Source organism: Lolium perenne, chromosome 7 (genome assembly GCF_019359855.2).
Source record: "Lolium perenne isolate Kyuss_39 chromosome 7, Kyuss_2.0, whole genome shotgun sequence".
Taxonomy (NCBI): Eukaryota; Viridiplantae; Streptophyta; class Magnoliopsida; order Poales; family Poaceae; genus Lolium; species Lolium perenne.
Genome location: NC_067250.2, coordinates 260,530,386 through 260,546,538, shown reverse-complemented (window position 1 = coordinate 260,546,538; position 16,153 = coordinate 260,530,386). Strand labels below are relative to the sequence as shown.

At 45.5% G+C, this 16,153-nt stretch overlaps 2 protein-coding genes across 6 annotated transcripts; one reads left to right on the top strand and one right to left on the bottom strand.

Annotated features, from left to right (window-relative positions):
* Positions 1-3,157: 3,157 nt before the first annotated feature.
* On the bottom strand, positions 3,158-10,873 carry LOC127313057 (uncharacterized). Of its 5 annotated transcripts, none has more exons than XM_051343590.2 (4): positions 9,081-9,301; positions 8,210-8,273; positions 3,602-6,077; positions 3,363-3,504 (listed from the first exon to the last, which is right to left on the bottom strand). In XM_051343590.2, the coding sequence occupies exons 2-4, from the start codon at positions 8,233-8,235 to the stop codon at positions 3,493-3,495; spliced, it is 2,514 nt and encodes an 837-aa protein (XP_051199550.1). In that variant the 5' UTR covers positions 8,236-8,273; positions 9,081-9,301; the 3' UTR covers positions 3,363-3,492. The 5 variants fall into 5 exon arrangements, with proteins under 5 accessions (XP_051199549.1, XP_051199550.1, XP_051199553.1 ...); XM_051343593.2 differs by lacking the exons at positions 3,363-3,504; positions 3,602-6,077 and adding exons at positions 6,634-7,012; positions 7,098-7,158 and having other exon boundaries at positions 9,081-10,873; XM_051343589.2 differs by having other exon boundaries at positions 3,158-6,077.
* A 1,917-nt stretch (positions 10,874-12,790) lies between these two features.
* Positions 12,791-15,325, top strand: LOC127313059 (PHD finger-like domain-containing protein 5A). The gene is made up of 2 exons (XM_051343595.2): positions 12,791-12,964; positions 14,745-15,325. The coding sequence occupies exon 2, from the start codon at positions 14,762-14,764 to the stop codon at positions 15,092-15,094; it is 333 nt and encodes a 110-aa protein (XP_051199555.1). The 5' UTR covers positions 12,791-12,964; positions 14,745-14,761; the 3' UTR covers positions 15,095-15,325.
* Positions 15,326-16,153: the final 828 nt, after the last annotated feature.

Here is a 16,153-nt window from a genome sequence, read left to right as displayed (position 1 = left end):
TAATTAAGTTACCTAGAGGCAGATGCAAAATGATTAGCATTGTTTGTTTTTTGTTCAAGTGGAAGATCAAAGCATCTCAACCAGCTATAAATAAAAGGGAAAAAAGAAGCAGTCAACTAAAAAAGAAAATAAAGGAGCATCAACAAACTCAAATTTACAGCAGCGTACCCTTCACAAATTGATGGTATGACTTGATTGGTACCATGCTTGATCTTTGTCAGTGTAGGTGTCAGGACGATGTCACTCTCATGCCTCATTCCCTTGGTGGCATTGCCCAGGAAAATGGATTCACCTACATCCATTGATGGTGTGTGGGTGTGGTGGCTTCCGACAATCGTTGGCACAGCGTGTTGTCTTTCTTGTAAAACTCTTTTTCTGCCTTCTATAAAAATAAGGTACGCAATTGCTTACTCTCAAAAAAAAAACCTACATCCATTGTGGTCTAGTCTCTCGGTGAACACCAGGATCTAGCGATCGAACAATGTCACTTTTCCTCGGAGGGGTTGCTCTTCAAGGTCTGCCCCATGTTGACACGTAAGTGGCTCTACTAGGTGAATCCTAGTTGCGCTTGCATCTTTCCAGGGCGGCTACGATGGGTGGTATGGGTAATCGGCCATAGTGGACCACCAGCTATGGCGTGTTGATTGCACGTGGACACTCGACAGGGATCAACTGGCTGATGCAGGCGTTTGTCGCGATAGGCGAGGGAGGTGGTGGTGTGTGGTGGTGCAGCATTCAAACCACAGGCGATGTCTAGCAGCTCCACGGTCTCGGCACTAGTGATGGTGCGAGCCCACTGGCCCACGATTTTGTCTTCTCAAAAGTAGGAGCTACCCAATTATGCCCTTCTTTTCAAGAACTGGAGACTCTCTTCCTATGGCACAACATGTGTCCATCACGCTTGTATGGATATGGCATCTAGACTAGGTTTTGTTTGGTGTCATTGGTTGTATTAGTCTTTTGCGGTTGTTGCTGTTCCTCCTAGCCTTAGGCTTGGAAAGTTATAACTCTGCTCTTTCTATCAATGCATCAAGACGCAAGCTTTGTATTTTTTGAGAGAAAAATATTGTGACTTTGTTTCATCATGAAAGTCCACTTTGACAATAACGACATATCCAATCAGTGTCAACTGTACCGCACATCTCAAGTCTCACCTCAGTAAAACTTGCTGCATCTATTTTGCAAATTAAGATCGCTATCCTACGGTAACAGACATTGTCATACCAAGCTGCATATTAGCTCTTGGTTCCCAAGTTAACAGTAAACATTTTTATCAGTATGAAAGGAATGTAACGTGTATATTAATAAACATGGAAAATAGCTGGTTTACCACCTTCGGCCCATCCAAGAATTGCAGTCCTCTGTGCAGAATTACAACTGAAGGTCAGAACAAGAATGAAGTTGCTTCAGTGGTAAAATCATCATGAGGAAGTTCTAAACTATCACTCTGATTGCTCTTGCTGAATATCAGGCAACGTTGAGGTGAATATGCAGATACACCATAGGTCCATACATGAAGATTATTGACCAAACAAAAACACTGGAAGGCTTGTTCGAGTTGAGCTGTTACTATACATAAATGAAAAATATGAGCATGCCTCCCCCTTTGATACAGCTAGTCCTCTTCCCTGGGAAAAATAAATGATCCAAAATCTACCAGCGACATAAGTTAAATTACCCATCTATCATGAGATTTCAACAAAAGAAAATTCTTAGAATAATGACAAAACACTTGACTTCTCATTGTATTAAAATTTGGTGATGGATACATCTCTATATAAAGCAAGACAATGTGCACTTCTGACTCCTAGAGGCCAACAAGAATTAATTTACATTCAGTATCATTTAACTCTAAAAAACATTTCTTATTATTGAACCAACTTCCTGCATTTTAACAATTTTGGTAATCTATAAAGAAGAAAATTATACAACATGGTGTTGTTGACCCTGCAGTCTCTCTCTCTCGCCTTAGTCCGATAGGAAGGTGGTTCTTATTGGTGATGGGATTTCTATGTCTGGACTGTTGGCAATGGTACATGGAGCGGTCATCGCTAGAGAGGTATGCGATTTTCTTGCCACCATGGTTGCTGCCTATCCTCGATCCACGGTTGATTGATGGATTCTCTCAATTTCATGGCATGTCTTTGTCAACACGGTGATGGAGTGTCGTGTTTGGTGGTCCCTTGTGTTGGCTTGTGTGGGTGCGCCATGTTGTTTGGGTCTATGTTAGGCTTGGTTGTGGGTGCGTGTAAGTGTGTTGTTTTTGTGCGTTTCATGTGGTTGTAGGTTTTTGCTCGGTTTTCTTCTAAAATCTGAGCACCCTCTTCTTGATTAATAGATGACGCAAAACTTTCATCTCCGTTTTAGAAAAAAAATTATACAACATGCATGAATTCCTTTCCTTGCCAAACTACAAAGCTTTGCTAATCTTTAGGACCACCCGTGAATTAATGGAGGAAGTGGCAAACCCTCACACTAGAGGGGTGACCAGCGGTACTGCAGTGAGCATATCATGTGGTGGTAATTCGATTAGGAAAACAGATCTCCTAATTGCAGGACTATAAGTAACAAAACAATTCAATGCAATTATGCTTGATATTGACTAACGACATGTTAATTTTCAAGGCGAAAGCCTTGTGGGTATGATTTAAGTGTTGATAGCACCTTAAGAACAATAAATATTCTCAACGCAGACTGCCATCAGAGTGGACCGGATAAGAAAAGTTTAGTGACTGTACCATATTCTGGAACAACGTGGAGCTAATCCACATTTTGAATGTTTGCTGCTAATAATCGTCCTATTCGATCATAAGCTCGAGTTTGTTAGTGCAGGAAAAGCCAGTTCTAGGGACAGCCGGCAAAATCGCACGTAGTGTATTAAGATCAACACCATGGCAGAAATATAAGAAAGAAAACAGTTGCACCTGAAATTGGGCAGTGGAAACAAAAGAAAACTAGTTATGAGGCAATAACACCAAGATGTGCTATACATAGACGGCGGTGCAACCAAGCCAGCTTCATGCTCTTGCACACAAGTACTAACAAATTTTCTTGACTCCAGTAAAAGGATGTGCGAAGTGCGATGGCTGCTGATCTGACACCCCCTTAATGAAGCAAAATAACACCAGAATAACAATAAATATAGTATGTCGCCAAGGAATGTCAATATGATCTTTACAACCTTATTCATACAAATAAGGTAAACATAAGTAATTTTCTTTGGCCACAGGAGTAACACACAACATAGTTTTTTTTTTCTTGCAGTTCGCCAGCATGCAAGCCAGCTATATTAGTATTTAAAAAGATGCCCAAGATATAATCGCCCTAAATAAGAATGGAATAGCTAGCATTTGACAATGTGTCACCGCGACATTCTTGCTTTGACCACAGACGGATACCATTTTAAGCTCTCCTCATATAACATAGGAACAAGAGGCAAAAATTCAGTGTCCAGTCTATTTATCTCCCCTGATTGTTGGTCTCTGGAGCATGTCAAATTACTCCCTGACAAAGATGGATTGGACGGATCAGGATGTCTGTACTTATTAATGTCAGATCCTTGACAAACACTAAGATGTGTCGTACTTGCAGCATCATGTACCTGATCAAGTGAATACAGAGTTTCAACTGTTTGCTCCACTGGATCATATAGACCTACTTTCCTCCCGCTGTTCAGAAGTATCCTGCAGTCATAGGGATCAACAGCTAATGGCACCACGACATTTGTCCCAAGGGAATAGTCAGGCGATGCTTTCAAGCAGATGGAATATGATCTACCCCATTGGCCATGCTCTAGCTTCCATACATCTAAACTGTTTGCCAATGGATCTGTTAAAATAGCACATAAAACTCCCTCAAGCTCAACCACATATGCACGACAGGAACTTGTGCTATTCCACATTGCAATGCATGGTGGGCAAGGGATGACATCAAACTTGTTCCTAGTAATGTCAAAAGAGACAATGACCCGTTTATGGCTCCGCCCCAGTCTTGGTTCACTCATCCAGTACAGCACCCCTTCAACATAGGCAGGTGGCATTTCATTCACAGGCAGAGGTGGTACTGGTACAAAATTCTCTCGTGCATGACCCCGAGAATTACACCACCGCAATGTGCATTCCAAGTTATATTGGCGAGATTTGTAGTCCTTCAGGTTATAAGACATTTCCACAACAACATGCTCACGAGTCAAAGGGTCGAATGTCAAGCCAACATTCTTGTTCCCGACTGTGAAAGCATGCTGTTCTGCTTTATGTACTCTGCAGGCTCTCGAGGGCAGGTGCATCTTTGGCTTCTTGCTATGGTAGACCCTGTAGAAACCTGTACATGCGTTGTACAAATAGTTATCTGTCTCCGTGCTTATCAGGTTGAGCCCATGGCAAGGCTTGGAGCAAATCACTTTTCTACAAAGTAATGCAATGTGCTTAGGAGCTTCTCTGATCCATCCATTTAAGGGAGCAAAACTGAAGCCCAGGTGTCCAGAACCTTTTCCAATAAGCATGACCTTTGGCCTTTTATCCATGTTCTTATGTTTAGAGTATGTCTCAATGAAGTTTTCACTCTCAATCAGTCTGAGCCACTGCTTGCAGACAGCTTTGGACTGTACGGCTGATTTAGCTGGCAGACGGAGTAGAATTTCTTTAGTCACCTTAGCCAGGGTAAGTGACAAGGCTATCTCTTCACCTGTTTTATGCACTGGAGTAAGGCTCTCTTCAATTAAACCGAATCTTAGACCAGGGGGCGTCTCGTTAAGAGATGTGTGCGTCTCGGTGACTGAAAGAATGGTTTTGAGCGCTCCAGAACTAGGGTCATAGGTGTGAACCTGTTTTTTAAAGGTGTCATGGACCTTGTGCGTGCTAGAACCGATGATTATCTTCTTCCCTGGCCTGCAATTGCCAATAACTGACACGATCTGTGGCTCACGTAGATCTCTCCCCGCACGCCCAGACAAATTGATACAATGATTCAGCGACCAATGGCCAGCACTATAATCTAGCAGCTTCCATATCTCCAAAGTGCTACCGTAAGGGTTAGTGCGAAGGTCACGGACCATACAGAGTTGGTTATCCACCACTGTTAGGTGTTCTTCTGATGCCCGACCAGCCCAGTGCCAGGGGAACCACTGATCTGTTAATCCTCCTGATGCTATGAAGGGGAAGGGTAATGTACGCACTGTTGGTCCGAAGGTTGGTGCTCGTACAGACGTGAAGGTCTCCTCTGCAACAGAAAAGGATAAGATAGCAGTTCTTGGCTTTGCATTTAGATTGTAAGGAGCAACCAACCAATGCAGGCATCCGTTTGCAAACACCGGTGATGCTGTGTTGTCCTCTGCATTACACAGAGCACTTGTTGCAACACAGCACAACCTGAAGGGTACTCCTCTGGCAGCCGGCCTCCAGCAATCACTTCCAGGCGTGTACACTTCACACTTGACCATCCCCATCTCGTTGATCAACCTCACCACCTTGTGCTGCCGTCTCCGGACATCAAATCCCAGTCCAGCAGAGAACGAATCAAACGCTTCACCAAAAGGTGGTAGGCGTGTGACTGCCCGTGTGGCTGCATTGCAGAGGTAGTAAGCCGGCGTGACATCATCGAACAAAAGTGTGAGGCCACGGCACGGTATGGGCGTCAGAACTTTCACAGAGTCACGGCGGGCATGGTCAAGAGTGAACAGAAGCTGGTCGTTTCTTCTGGGACCGAGCGGCGAGCATGAGTATATGCCAGTGGAGTCAAATCTTTCTGTCGGTGATACAATCAGTATCTTCAGTTCTTCTGGCGCCGTCCTAGTGATTTCCATGTGGAGGGTGCGGAATTCATCGGAGGAAAGCAGCGCAGCCCACGAGCGGCAGACGGCCTTGAAGCGGAGGATGGTTTTGATGGGAAGCCGAAGTAGCACCTGCATCAGCATCTCGTCTGGGAGCGACACGGATACAGCAGCACTCTTGCTCCTCTTGTTGCATAGGGTCACCCCACAGGACGACGTGGCACTGATTTTCCTCTTGCTGCTACGTGCCATCTCTTTCACCCCCAGCATCTGCTGCTTCCGCTGGACCGGGGTAATTTGTCGAGATTGTCTGCAATGAGAGGAGCATAGACCTTAGTCTGATTAACCTCGAATTTCGTTTGAAACGATATAAGGCAAGAGCCTCAACTTTTGTTTTCGTTTTTGTGAGGTTATAAAGAGATCGCTATACCTAGCTTTCTTACCAACAAGATAAATCGCGCTCTAACCCTCCTACTCGCAGCAGCTTCTTCGCATGGAGGTGGCAGGGTTCCGCGACCAGGGAGGGCGGCGGCTCAGGCAAAGGCTAGTTCTCGGTGTCGAGGGGAGCCGAACTAGCGATTAGAAAGAACCTTTTTTTTTCTTTTGCAAAACGTCCGACTATCCCACGTCCCTTGGGGGACGGCCCACTTATGTGCAGTTGGGCTCACGAGTTCAGCAGCCCACACACCAATCGACTATCCACCCCAAAAACAAAAGTCAAAATTTTCAGCGTGGGAGTTCACATGGGATGAGGGAAAATAGTAGTATGCGGATCTACTGGATTGAAGTTTTTTTTTTTTTTTGCATTCGCTTCCAAAAACAAAAGTCAAAACTGAAATATTTCATCTAAATTACGAACGATTTTGATATTGGGTTCTTTGCATCAATATCTTCAACACCAGATCTCATGTTGATAGGTTTTGGTGAAATCTTGGGATTTATTTACCACACACTAACATACGAAAATATACACAAAGGAATACCAGGAGTAACTCCACGCAAGGGAGTACGAAATACAACCTCCTGGAGGTTGATCCCTAACTGCACTCGTCATTGAGCTCCTGGATCTCGCCGAGGAGGATAAAGATTCTGGACCCCCTTAAAAATTGAACAAGAAATGAGTTGACATGGCCATCCCTGAAGCAGTTGAAGCACTTTCCTTCCATTTCAAGGGCCACCTCCCACCTGACCAGCCTCCTGCCGGATCTCAAACGCAAGAGCAACTTGCGCAACGGAGGAGGCTGACTACATGGCTCTTGCGGCAGAGCAGGGTGGTCAGTCTGTGCTGCCTGCAACGGAGCCACCATCAACATTGAGGAACTGCACAAACCTGATACAATCGGGCACTCCTCCACCGGACGAGGAGGAAGAAGCCACCATGGACACCAGATCTGAAAGAAGGGTGAGAGAATCAGCGAGAACCGCTTGCTATGCTTCAGAGGGCGCCTGAGCGGAGCAGGGGGGGCGTCATAGGCACAGGGCTCAGAGCACATAGTCGTTTTCTTTCAAGGAGGGACTGCCACACTGGGCAGACATTAAAAAAGAACACCTAGCAGTGGTGGATAACCAACTGTGTATGGTCCGTCTAGCAAAGGAAGGCTGTGACAATAAGTTATGTAGATCTTGGTTTGGTGTAGCACCAGCCTGTGTTAAGAATCAGCTTGTATTGGATTGATATATCACAGCTCTTAATCTCAAAAAAAAAAAAAAAAACTGTGTATGGTCAGCGACCTTCATGCTAGACCTTATGGCAGCACTTTGGAGATACGTAAACTGCTGGATTATACCCCTGGCAATTGGTCGTGGGAACAGATATGGGTTCTATTGACAATTTTGCAGGTCAGGGAACAAGACAACCATCGTTTCAAGCACGCACAAGGTTTACGACAAGTTCAAAAAAAAAAGGTGCACACCTATGAGGCTATGACCCTAGTTCTGGAGCTCTCAAAACCATTCTTTCAAGTTTTAATCACCAAGGTACATACATCTCTTGACGAGACGCCCCCTGGTTTGAGAATTGGTTTAATTGAAGAGAGCCTGACTCCATTGCATAAAACAGATGGAGAGATAGCCATGCCGATTAAGGGGAGATGATAATCATCACTTCTAGCACGCACAATAATGTGGGATTGTGTGTGTTCAAATTATGGAAGCCAACTTGCATTTTGAGAAACTGGGTGGTTATTGTCACTGGCATGTTTCATAGATAATGTTACTAAAAGGACATGTAAACATATTTGGTTCATGATATGATAGTATTACAAAAAAAAAAAGGAAATCCTCCAAACGGTCAAGGTCCATGAAATATAATGCAGTAGATGGCCTCTAGTGACTGATTACTAACAAAAATAGCAGAGTAGCAGAAGCTTTGCCTGATTTACAAGGAATATTAGTTCCAGACTTCTCAGCTATTTCTCAAAGTACTTAACCAGGATCACTAACCTTGTCAGCCTTGCCAATCCGAACATGACAGTTGCAAGGGAAATATTGGATCGCCATCTAGCACCTGTTGGGAAGCTTATCATTCAGTGTTCTATTCAAGCATAGAAAATGATCTTCTTGTATAGAGTTATTCAAATATTTCACAAATGAATTGTCAAGTCCTATCATGTATTGTGATCAACCGAATGCTACACTTCTGAGTGCTGTACCATAGGAAGAAATCATTGTATAGGATTTCCTATGTCTACAGCCTCCAGGCACTGTAACACTCCAACTCATGCAGACCAGGGTACTATAATACCTATAGAATCCAGAAATAAGAAAAATTACAGTAAGATAGCTCCCTATGTCTACATTATTGTTATCTTTTCCTTTGTAATATGTCTAAATATTGTATTTCCCCAATTATTTGGCAACCGAGAGCTATAATATTCGTACAGTACACATAAGAATAAGAATATTAAGGCAGCTCCCTAGCAAAACTATTCAACCATCATAACCGCACATGTCAAATCATCAGATGGGACGAGGCAGTTTCGATCCAAAAGATCTTGGTACAATTGATCTGTGAAATTTAGGGAAACACGATACTACAATATGATTTTGTTTGTTACAAAAACTTCCAAACAGCAAGGCGTTCAAACCTGGTAAAGCAATAGGAATAAATTAAATTTTGAGCAAAATGAGAAGAACATCCACCCAAAAACCATACAATTCAAACAGCACAATTTGTCACATAAATCATTAAGTGGGATTGCATTTGGAATATCAACTTGCCAATGGACAGTGGCCAGAAAACTAGGGTCCAATGAATGGAGAAATTCATATTTCCTTTTTCATGAAAAAATGGGCAGAGGGCAAGATCAAATACCATAGGACACCTTTACTCTGCCCTTTTATTCTGCATCTACCATCTGATACCTTGGAACTTGGCAACTTATTGACAACACCGCTGGTGTCATCTGTCATTGTCCCATGTTTTGTTGTATGTTCTCAGAGTCTGTGGACCAACTCTGTGGTATGCTTCCAGTTTGATATGCTTCTGTGTGACTCAGAAAAGTTTGGAGCATAAACATGATTTGAAATTGTCGCTTGTTAATGAAAGGATCTCCGCATATGTAAGCTATCAAGAAGCCTGTTGTAGGCTGTAATGTTTGGTATAAACCCTAAATCGAGCATTTCATCCAACACAGCCTCGCCTTCCTTCCTCCTCCCTTCCCTACCAAACCCCTGCACCAGCATGCTATATGTCACACCATCCGCCTTAAAACCCTTCTCCTTGGCCAGTATCCTCAGCCTGTTTGCATCAGAAGTCCTCTCAGCTTCACAAAGTGCCTCAAAGATACAGTTGCAGGAAATGGTATCCGGGACAACCCCCTCCCCGACCATCCTGCCCATGAGCAAGCACACCTCATCCAGCTTCCCGGACTTGAGCAAGCACTCCAAAACCGTTACGCCAGCAGGGACACTCAAACAGCATGCCCTGTTCTTCTCCAATGCCAGCTCCAGCACCTCCACTGCTCTTTCCACGCGTCCACCGCGGCACAGAGACTCAACCAGCCCCAGGCAATCGAACCCTTCGGGCACCACCGCATCCACCAAGAACTCGGCAAGCACCTCCGCCGCCTTCAAAGCCTGGCCGCCACGGCACAAACCACCAACCAAAATCTCCATGGAAGCAACCGACAGCCCGGCGCCGAGTTGCAGCATCTCGTGAGCAACCTTGATACCCTCCTTGTACCTTCCTTCTCTGAAGAAGCCTCGCATGAGAGTGTTGAAGCTCACGGCAGTGGGTGTGCAGTTTCGGCGCCGCATCTCCTCGAACCACCGCATGGCGGCATCCACGCCTTCCGCGTGGCAGGAGCTGTTGAGGAGCGTGTTGAAGGTGTAGGCGTCCGGGGCGACGCGGTGGACGGTGGTCATCTCGTTGTAGAAGGCGATGGCGTCGTGGTGGCGGCGGAGGCGGGCGAGGGCGTGGAGGATGATGTTGTGGAACTCGGCGGGGAGCGGCGAGTCGGCCGCGCGGCGGAGGGACGCGAGGGCGGAGGAGGCGGAAGGGATGTCGCCGGAGGTGGCGAAGGCGAGGATGGCCTTGCGGAAGGTGGGGAGGAGGTCGGGGCAGGCGAAGATGGAGCCGTCGGCGCAGGGGCAGGGGCGCGAGATGAGGAGCTGGAGGAGGCGGCGGAGGGAGGGGAGGCGGCGGGAGGCGGCGAGGCGCGCGGCGAGGAGGCTCGTGAGGCGGTGGTCGGGGCGGAAGGCCGGGGAGGCGGCGGCGGCCGCGAGGAGGAAGTGGAGGTCGAGCGGCGCGAGGCGCGGGTGGTGCCGCGCGCGGCGGATGAGGCGGAGGAGAGAGGCCGGAGAGGAGGCGTGCGCGGAGGGGAGCGACGGGAGGGGCGTCGGCGGCGAGAGGTGGGAGACGGCGAGCGGGAGGAGCGGCAGGGTGGGGTCGAGGCGGATTGAGGGTGGGGAGGTGGAGTCTTCCTCAAGGGTGTCCAAGGTTTCGATCTCCGGCGAGATGAGGCGGTGGTGCTTGGAGATGATGGAGGGAAGCTTCCGCGCGAGCCGGCGGGAGGCGGCCATCCGCCGGCCGGACGCGGAAGGGAAGGGCGAGGAAGGAAGGAAGGACTGTGGCCGGCGGAGTCAGTGTGGTGGAGATGGGCTTAGCCCAGCTGAACAAGTTCATCGCTGATTGCCAGTTTGCCATAGTGCGTGGGCTGTATGATGTGGCAAATTGGCAATGTGGCATCCCTGACCTTGGTGAAGCCCATAATTTAGAATTCAATGCTTCCTTCTCAAATATGGATATGGTTCTGCTAAAAATGGTAATATGTACACCAAAAATTGTGGTTACATTTTATAACTTGAAATTTTTGATTCACACAAAGTAGAATTTAAAATTTCAGCTTAATTTATCAACCATTCATCCATAGGTAGTTTTTTCAAAAATACAACTCCAAGTTTACATGGTTAGTCCCAAATGTAGAACTCCACAAAATTGGAACCTTCCACGATGAAAGAAAAAAAAATGCACAAACATCTAATTTTAAATTATCCTTAGATTAGGTACACAAATTCCATGAGGACCATTAATCATGTAGCATGTAGCTAGATTCCATTATAACCACTACAAATAGCATCATCAATGTGCTTGGTTGATATTTCATTACCACATAATGTCACATTCCTTTTAGGTGTTATCATCAAAATAACTTCTTCTACATCATCCAAAATTGAGCTACCAAAATCATGCATTGCTGAGATAGATATCTGCTCTGAACCTAGTATGCAAACAAAAGACTGTTGAAACAATAACCAGTTTTTGAATCTGTTTAATCCATGGCTTGTGCTTCATAGACCCCTCAAATCTTACAATAGTGTGTAAATCCCCGAAGGGGTATCGTGGTATTGTTTAATCTCAGCCATCCTACCCCTAATTTCGAACATGTATCATTTAATCTTAGTCATTCTTGTGTTTCACTCAGAAAAACGTTTCAGTTTTGAAGGTCTATGGAAGCACAAATCTTAATCCATATTAATATCATGACAACAATATATGTGACACTAGTTAGCCTAGGCAACCTAGACATGTGACAGATCAAACTATGCACATCTATCTCATTTGCATGTGCACTAATGGGTAGTTGGGTACCAACAACAAGGTAAGAAAATTTGCCTATTGATCGATGGCATAACCACCGCATTCGCAAACTTGGCAACAAAACTCTTCTGGCACTAAGTGTTGTACATCACCCATCATAGTGAAAATGTGTCCAAGTCAACATAATTGCCAGAAGATATCCTTTTCGAGGCACTATCGAAAAACCTTATATATTTAGGCAACTTGTTGCAGCTCTCTAGAACCAAGCTCGTTTGTGGGTACGCATTTTAAGAATTAGGATTCAGCTGATACTCCTACCGACACTCCTACTACTAACCACTTAGTCAAAAAAAGAGGATAAATGGTCAAAGTTAGCATCATACTTTTGTGGGGTACCATCATTAGAATGGTGGAAGATAAGTTGGTGGGACCATAATTGTATGTGTGACGTAGAAGAAATATGCGGTGTGCTCCAAGCTAAGTTTGGTGCAACTGGTGTTGGCAATGAAGTGTTTGGTATGATATGGAATAGTTCGGCTACTAAAATATGGTTGAAAACCGTGTGGTGGCCGAAGAACCTCAACTCGGGCTATATAGAAAATTTGTGGCGGTATGCATCATTGCTAAGCTTTCTCATTTTTAGGAGCATTTTCACTTCTCTCAATCACGAGAGACGGGAGATTTGTACCGAGACATGACCAACCCCTCCCGCTTAGACACGAGAATGGATCCCCTTCTTCCTCTTGCATGGGGTATGTTTTCCTCGAATGGCGGCGCGGATTACCCGAAGCCACTGGCGCGCCCAATGGCGTTAACGATGAGGCCTAGTGCCGGAACTCGCACGGAGAAGGTGCCAAAGGGATGAGGGAGACTGCGAGGCCGACAGGTGGGCCCTGATGCCAAAGGAATATACCGGACCTGTTGCGCCAATCCCAACCGTTGAATTGTGCGAGATGTTCTATTTGAGCACAGATCGTGCAACTTGCCATCGATAAGCTTCTAGTAGAGTTTAGGAGCAGCATCAAGCGCCGCCGCCAAATTATATCCGGACGCGCCGCCGCCGCGAGACCTAGCCGAGCTCAGCCCGCCTCCTCTCCGTCGTCTCGTCGTCGCCGCGAGGAGCTCGGCACCGCCACAGCGAGCGCATCCTCTCGAAGGTGCGTGACCACCGAGCCCTAAAACTTCTCCGGGTGATCTGTGGTTCCGTTCCTCATCACGAACATACGCCCTAGAAATCTAGAATCGACCCTGCTTGAGTAGGGGACTAGGGATCTGCATCAGATGGGATCACCTCGCGTGCACACCGACCGCCAAGACAGCGAACGCTGTCCTATCCCTCCCGCGTGTGTGCGGCAGTGGGGCACGACCAAATCGGCCCAGCCGCGGCGAGGCAACCGGTGAACGCGGCAGCACCTGCGGTGGCAAGGGAGCGGACGCCCTATCCACTTCTCCCCCTGGTTTGAATGAGTTGATTTTGGCCGAGTTTGGGGTCTGTGCGCTCGTGCACGTGAGATGTTTGATGAAATGTGTTGGTTGTCGGTGTTGTTGGGTCCTATGCGACCACGGGCGGTAGAACATGGAGGCAGATTCCTCCCCCTGTTAAAATTGGAGATGGAATTGGAGGCTAGCAATTTTGGTGACGATATTGCTTGCATGATGGGCTCAATTTCTGTTTCTGCCTAACTCCCAACACAAGCTGGTAGTTTAGTTTGATCTGTGAATCTTTGTCAAATATTCAGGGTACTTGCTCAATCCTATCCCGGACTGCAGTTGCTTTCAACATAAAACGTGGGTCTGTGCTGTTTTTGATTGTTCTTCTGATCAGCCCCGGCTAATGATTGATGGTGTTGGCGGAACTGCTGCTTGGCCAGCAGTCCAACTTAACAGTCGCATGCCATGGTACTTGGAGCTGGTGCTTTGCTAGTTGCAGTAGCTCAATCGCACTTCTCTTGGCAGTTTTAGTCGGCTGCTCTAATACGCAGATATCTGATAATTTGAGTAATTCAGTCTACTTGCTGGGAGTAACAAGTAATCAAGTATAACCAAAATGTTCAGTAGACTGCAGTTCCCATATTATATATGACATCAACAGAAAAACTGTGCCTAACTAGGTGATTCTTAATTGCAACCGTTGATTGTAAATGTTGTGGAGCAGCTTCCAACTTCGGAACTAGGAATATCAATGAATTTGTGCCCTTTAAATTGCATCACCGAACACACCATATTTGTAGGGTGAATCTTGGGGTAGCATTCAGAGCTTTAAATAACCGTGTTGGAAGTTTTTCCACACACTAGTTGGTGAGAGCATGGGTTCAGCACCTTGCTGTAACTTGAGAGGAACATGTGCCTAGATGTCACCATGTCACAGTATGCTTTTATGATGTCATACCCTTGCACAGAACTGTACCTTTTTTGTGATGAGATACCTTTACTGGGCAATATTCTTAGGCTTTGGAATCGGTTCACTTAAATGTCTATAGTAATGCATTTGCTGCTGAAGGATGATGTTTCTCTTTGTAAGATATCCGGTGCAAATATGTATGAATACCCCATAGTGATGCCGAGGCATATATCTTAATGCTGTTGGTGGAATTTTGAACCATGCCTTCTGTATTTGTTGTATGTATTATGAGTTGTAGTAGCTAGCTTGCTCTTGTGTTAGTTCTCATAAACCTGACTGACAATGGCACATGTTGTGAAGCTGGAGAATTACTAGCTCTGAAAGAGTGTGTGCCTTCTATTGTTCGGAACAAATAGTTGAACACCTGCTTGCTTGCTAGTGGTTAGTTGGTTACAACAAACAGTTCTGTTGATGATTTGCTTCTCTTAGGAGGGAATGTATCACCTATGAATTGTTATTCTGCTTGTTATCCCTGTTACATACATATTGACATTGGTCTACAGTGATCTTATATGAATCTGTATATGGTTTGACAGGTTAGCACCTGACAGCCATGGCGAAACATCATCCCGATCTCATCATGTGCCGGAAGCAGCCTGGCATTGCTATTGGTCGCTTGTGTGAGAAGTGCGATGGCAAGTGCGTCGTTTGTGACTCATACGTGCGCCCATGTACGCTTGTCCGGGTCTGCGATGAGTGCAACTATGGCTCATTCCAGGGAAGGTGTGTCATCTGTGGTGGAGTTGGCATCTCAGATGCCTACTACTGCAAGGAGTGTACACAGCAGGAGAAGGACCGAGATGGATGTCCGAAGATCGTCAATCTAGGAAGCGCCAAGACTGATCTCTTCTACGAGCGTAAGAAGTATGGTTTTAAGAAGAGATGAATGCCATGGATTTGCGAGGTCCATCTGTACCTGAGTTTATGCTCTTACGCTATTATTACCAAGAGTAGCTGAGGTGAGGCATTGTATTTGTGTTATGATTCGATACTAATACAAGAATACATCCCTGATACTCGTGTAATAACTACTTCTGTTGTATGGTTGAAAACTCTAGACTGCTTAGTCTGCACTTGATATTTATGACCATGAATGTTGAATTGAAACTTGAAGTGAGGTGGCCTTTCCTGTGGTGTTAATTGTCTGGGATGTTCTGAAGACCTGATACGGCTGTCACCTGATCATGCCCATTGGGCTCATCCCAGAATCAGCTAGAAACTATCTGATCAATAGGCTATCTTAATGGAAACTGCGTGCATTGTAGTATTCCCTTTCATGATTCTTTCGAAATTTTAATTTTGATAGCAGATGGCTCTTTATTTGCTGGTATATATAACTCTTGCGATTGAATTTGATCTTTTTTGGTAGCTGCACTGTACCTCTTCTAGGCTTGGTTTGTATGGGACGCGAAACCTGAAACTAGTCTTTACCCCCTGTGCGTTGCTCCTGTACTTCGGGTACAATGAAGTACTCCCTTTGATTCATTTTAATTGACTTGGAATCTGAGTCAATTAAAATGGATAGGAGGGAGTAACTCCAAATATGTAAACTGATGTGGAAAATATGGCACATACCGTTGGCCACACAAAATTAAGGAGCATGTGAGTTTGGTCAGAGAGAAATGCATAAATGTATACAAATTCAGCAGTCTGCATCCCAGAGCCATTTAGGTACTCGGTATAATTTTGACTAACAATTTGTGCAAATATAAATCGGAAGCTTGTCCGCTTACTAGTGTATTTGATGCTTTGCACGCTGAGGTCTTGGCTCTTTCCAATGCTATGCACGTACCTGAACAGATGGGAGTTGGACGGGTCATCTTTGAGACAGATTGTCTAAATCGGATGAAGCATGCTTTGGTTTCCGCAGATTACGGACTGGCTCCAATTGGTACGATGAGTCGATGATTGAGGATATGAAGTTTAGGCTACGGTTAAACTTTGT

Bases quoted from the DNA above. Each gene is read 5' to 3' on its own strand.
- LOC127313057 (XM_051343589.2), bottom strand. From the start codon at position 8,235: ATGTTCGGATTGGCAAGGCTGACAAG. The intron at 6,078-8,209 runs GTTAGTGATCCT...CTCTCATTGCAG, and splicing joins GGATTGGCAAGGCTGACAAG to ACAATCTCGACAAATTACCC.
- LOC127313059 (XM_051343595.2), top strand. From the start codon at position 14,762: ATGGCGAAACATCATCCCGATCTCATCATGTGCCGGAAGCAGCCTGGC.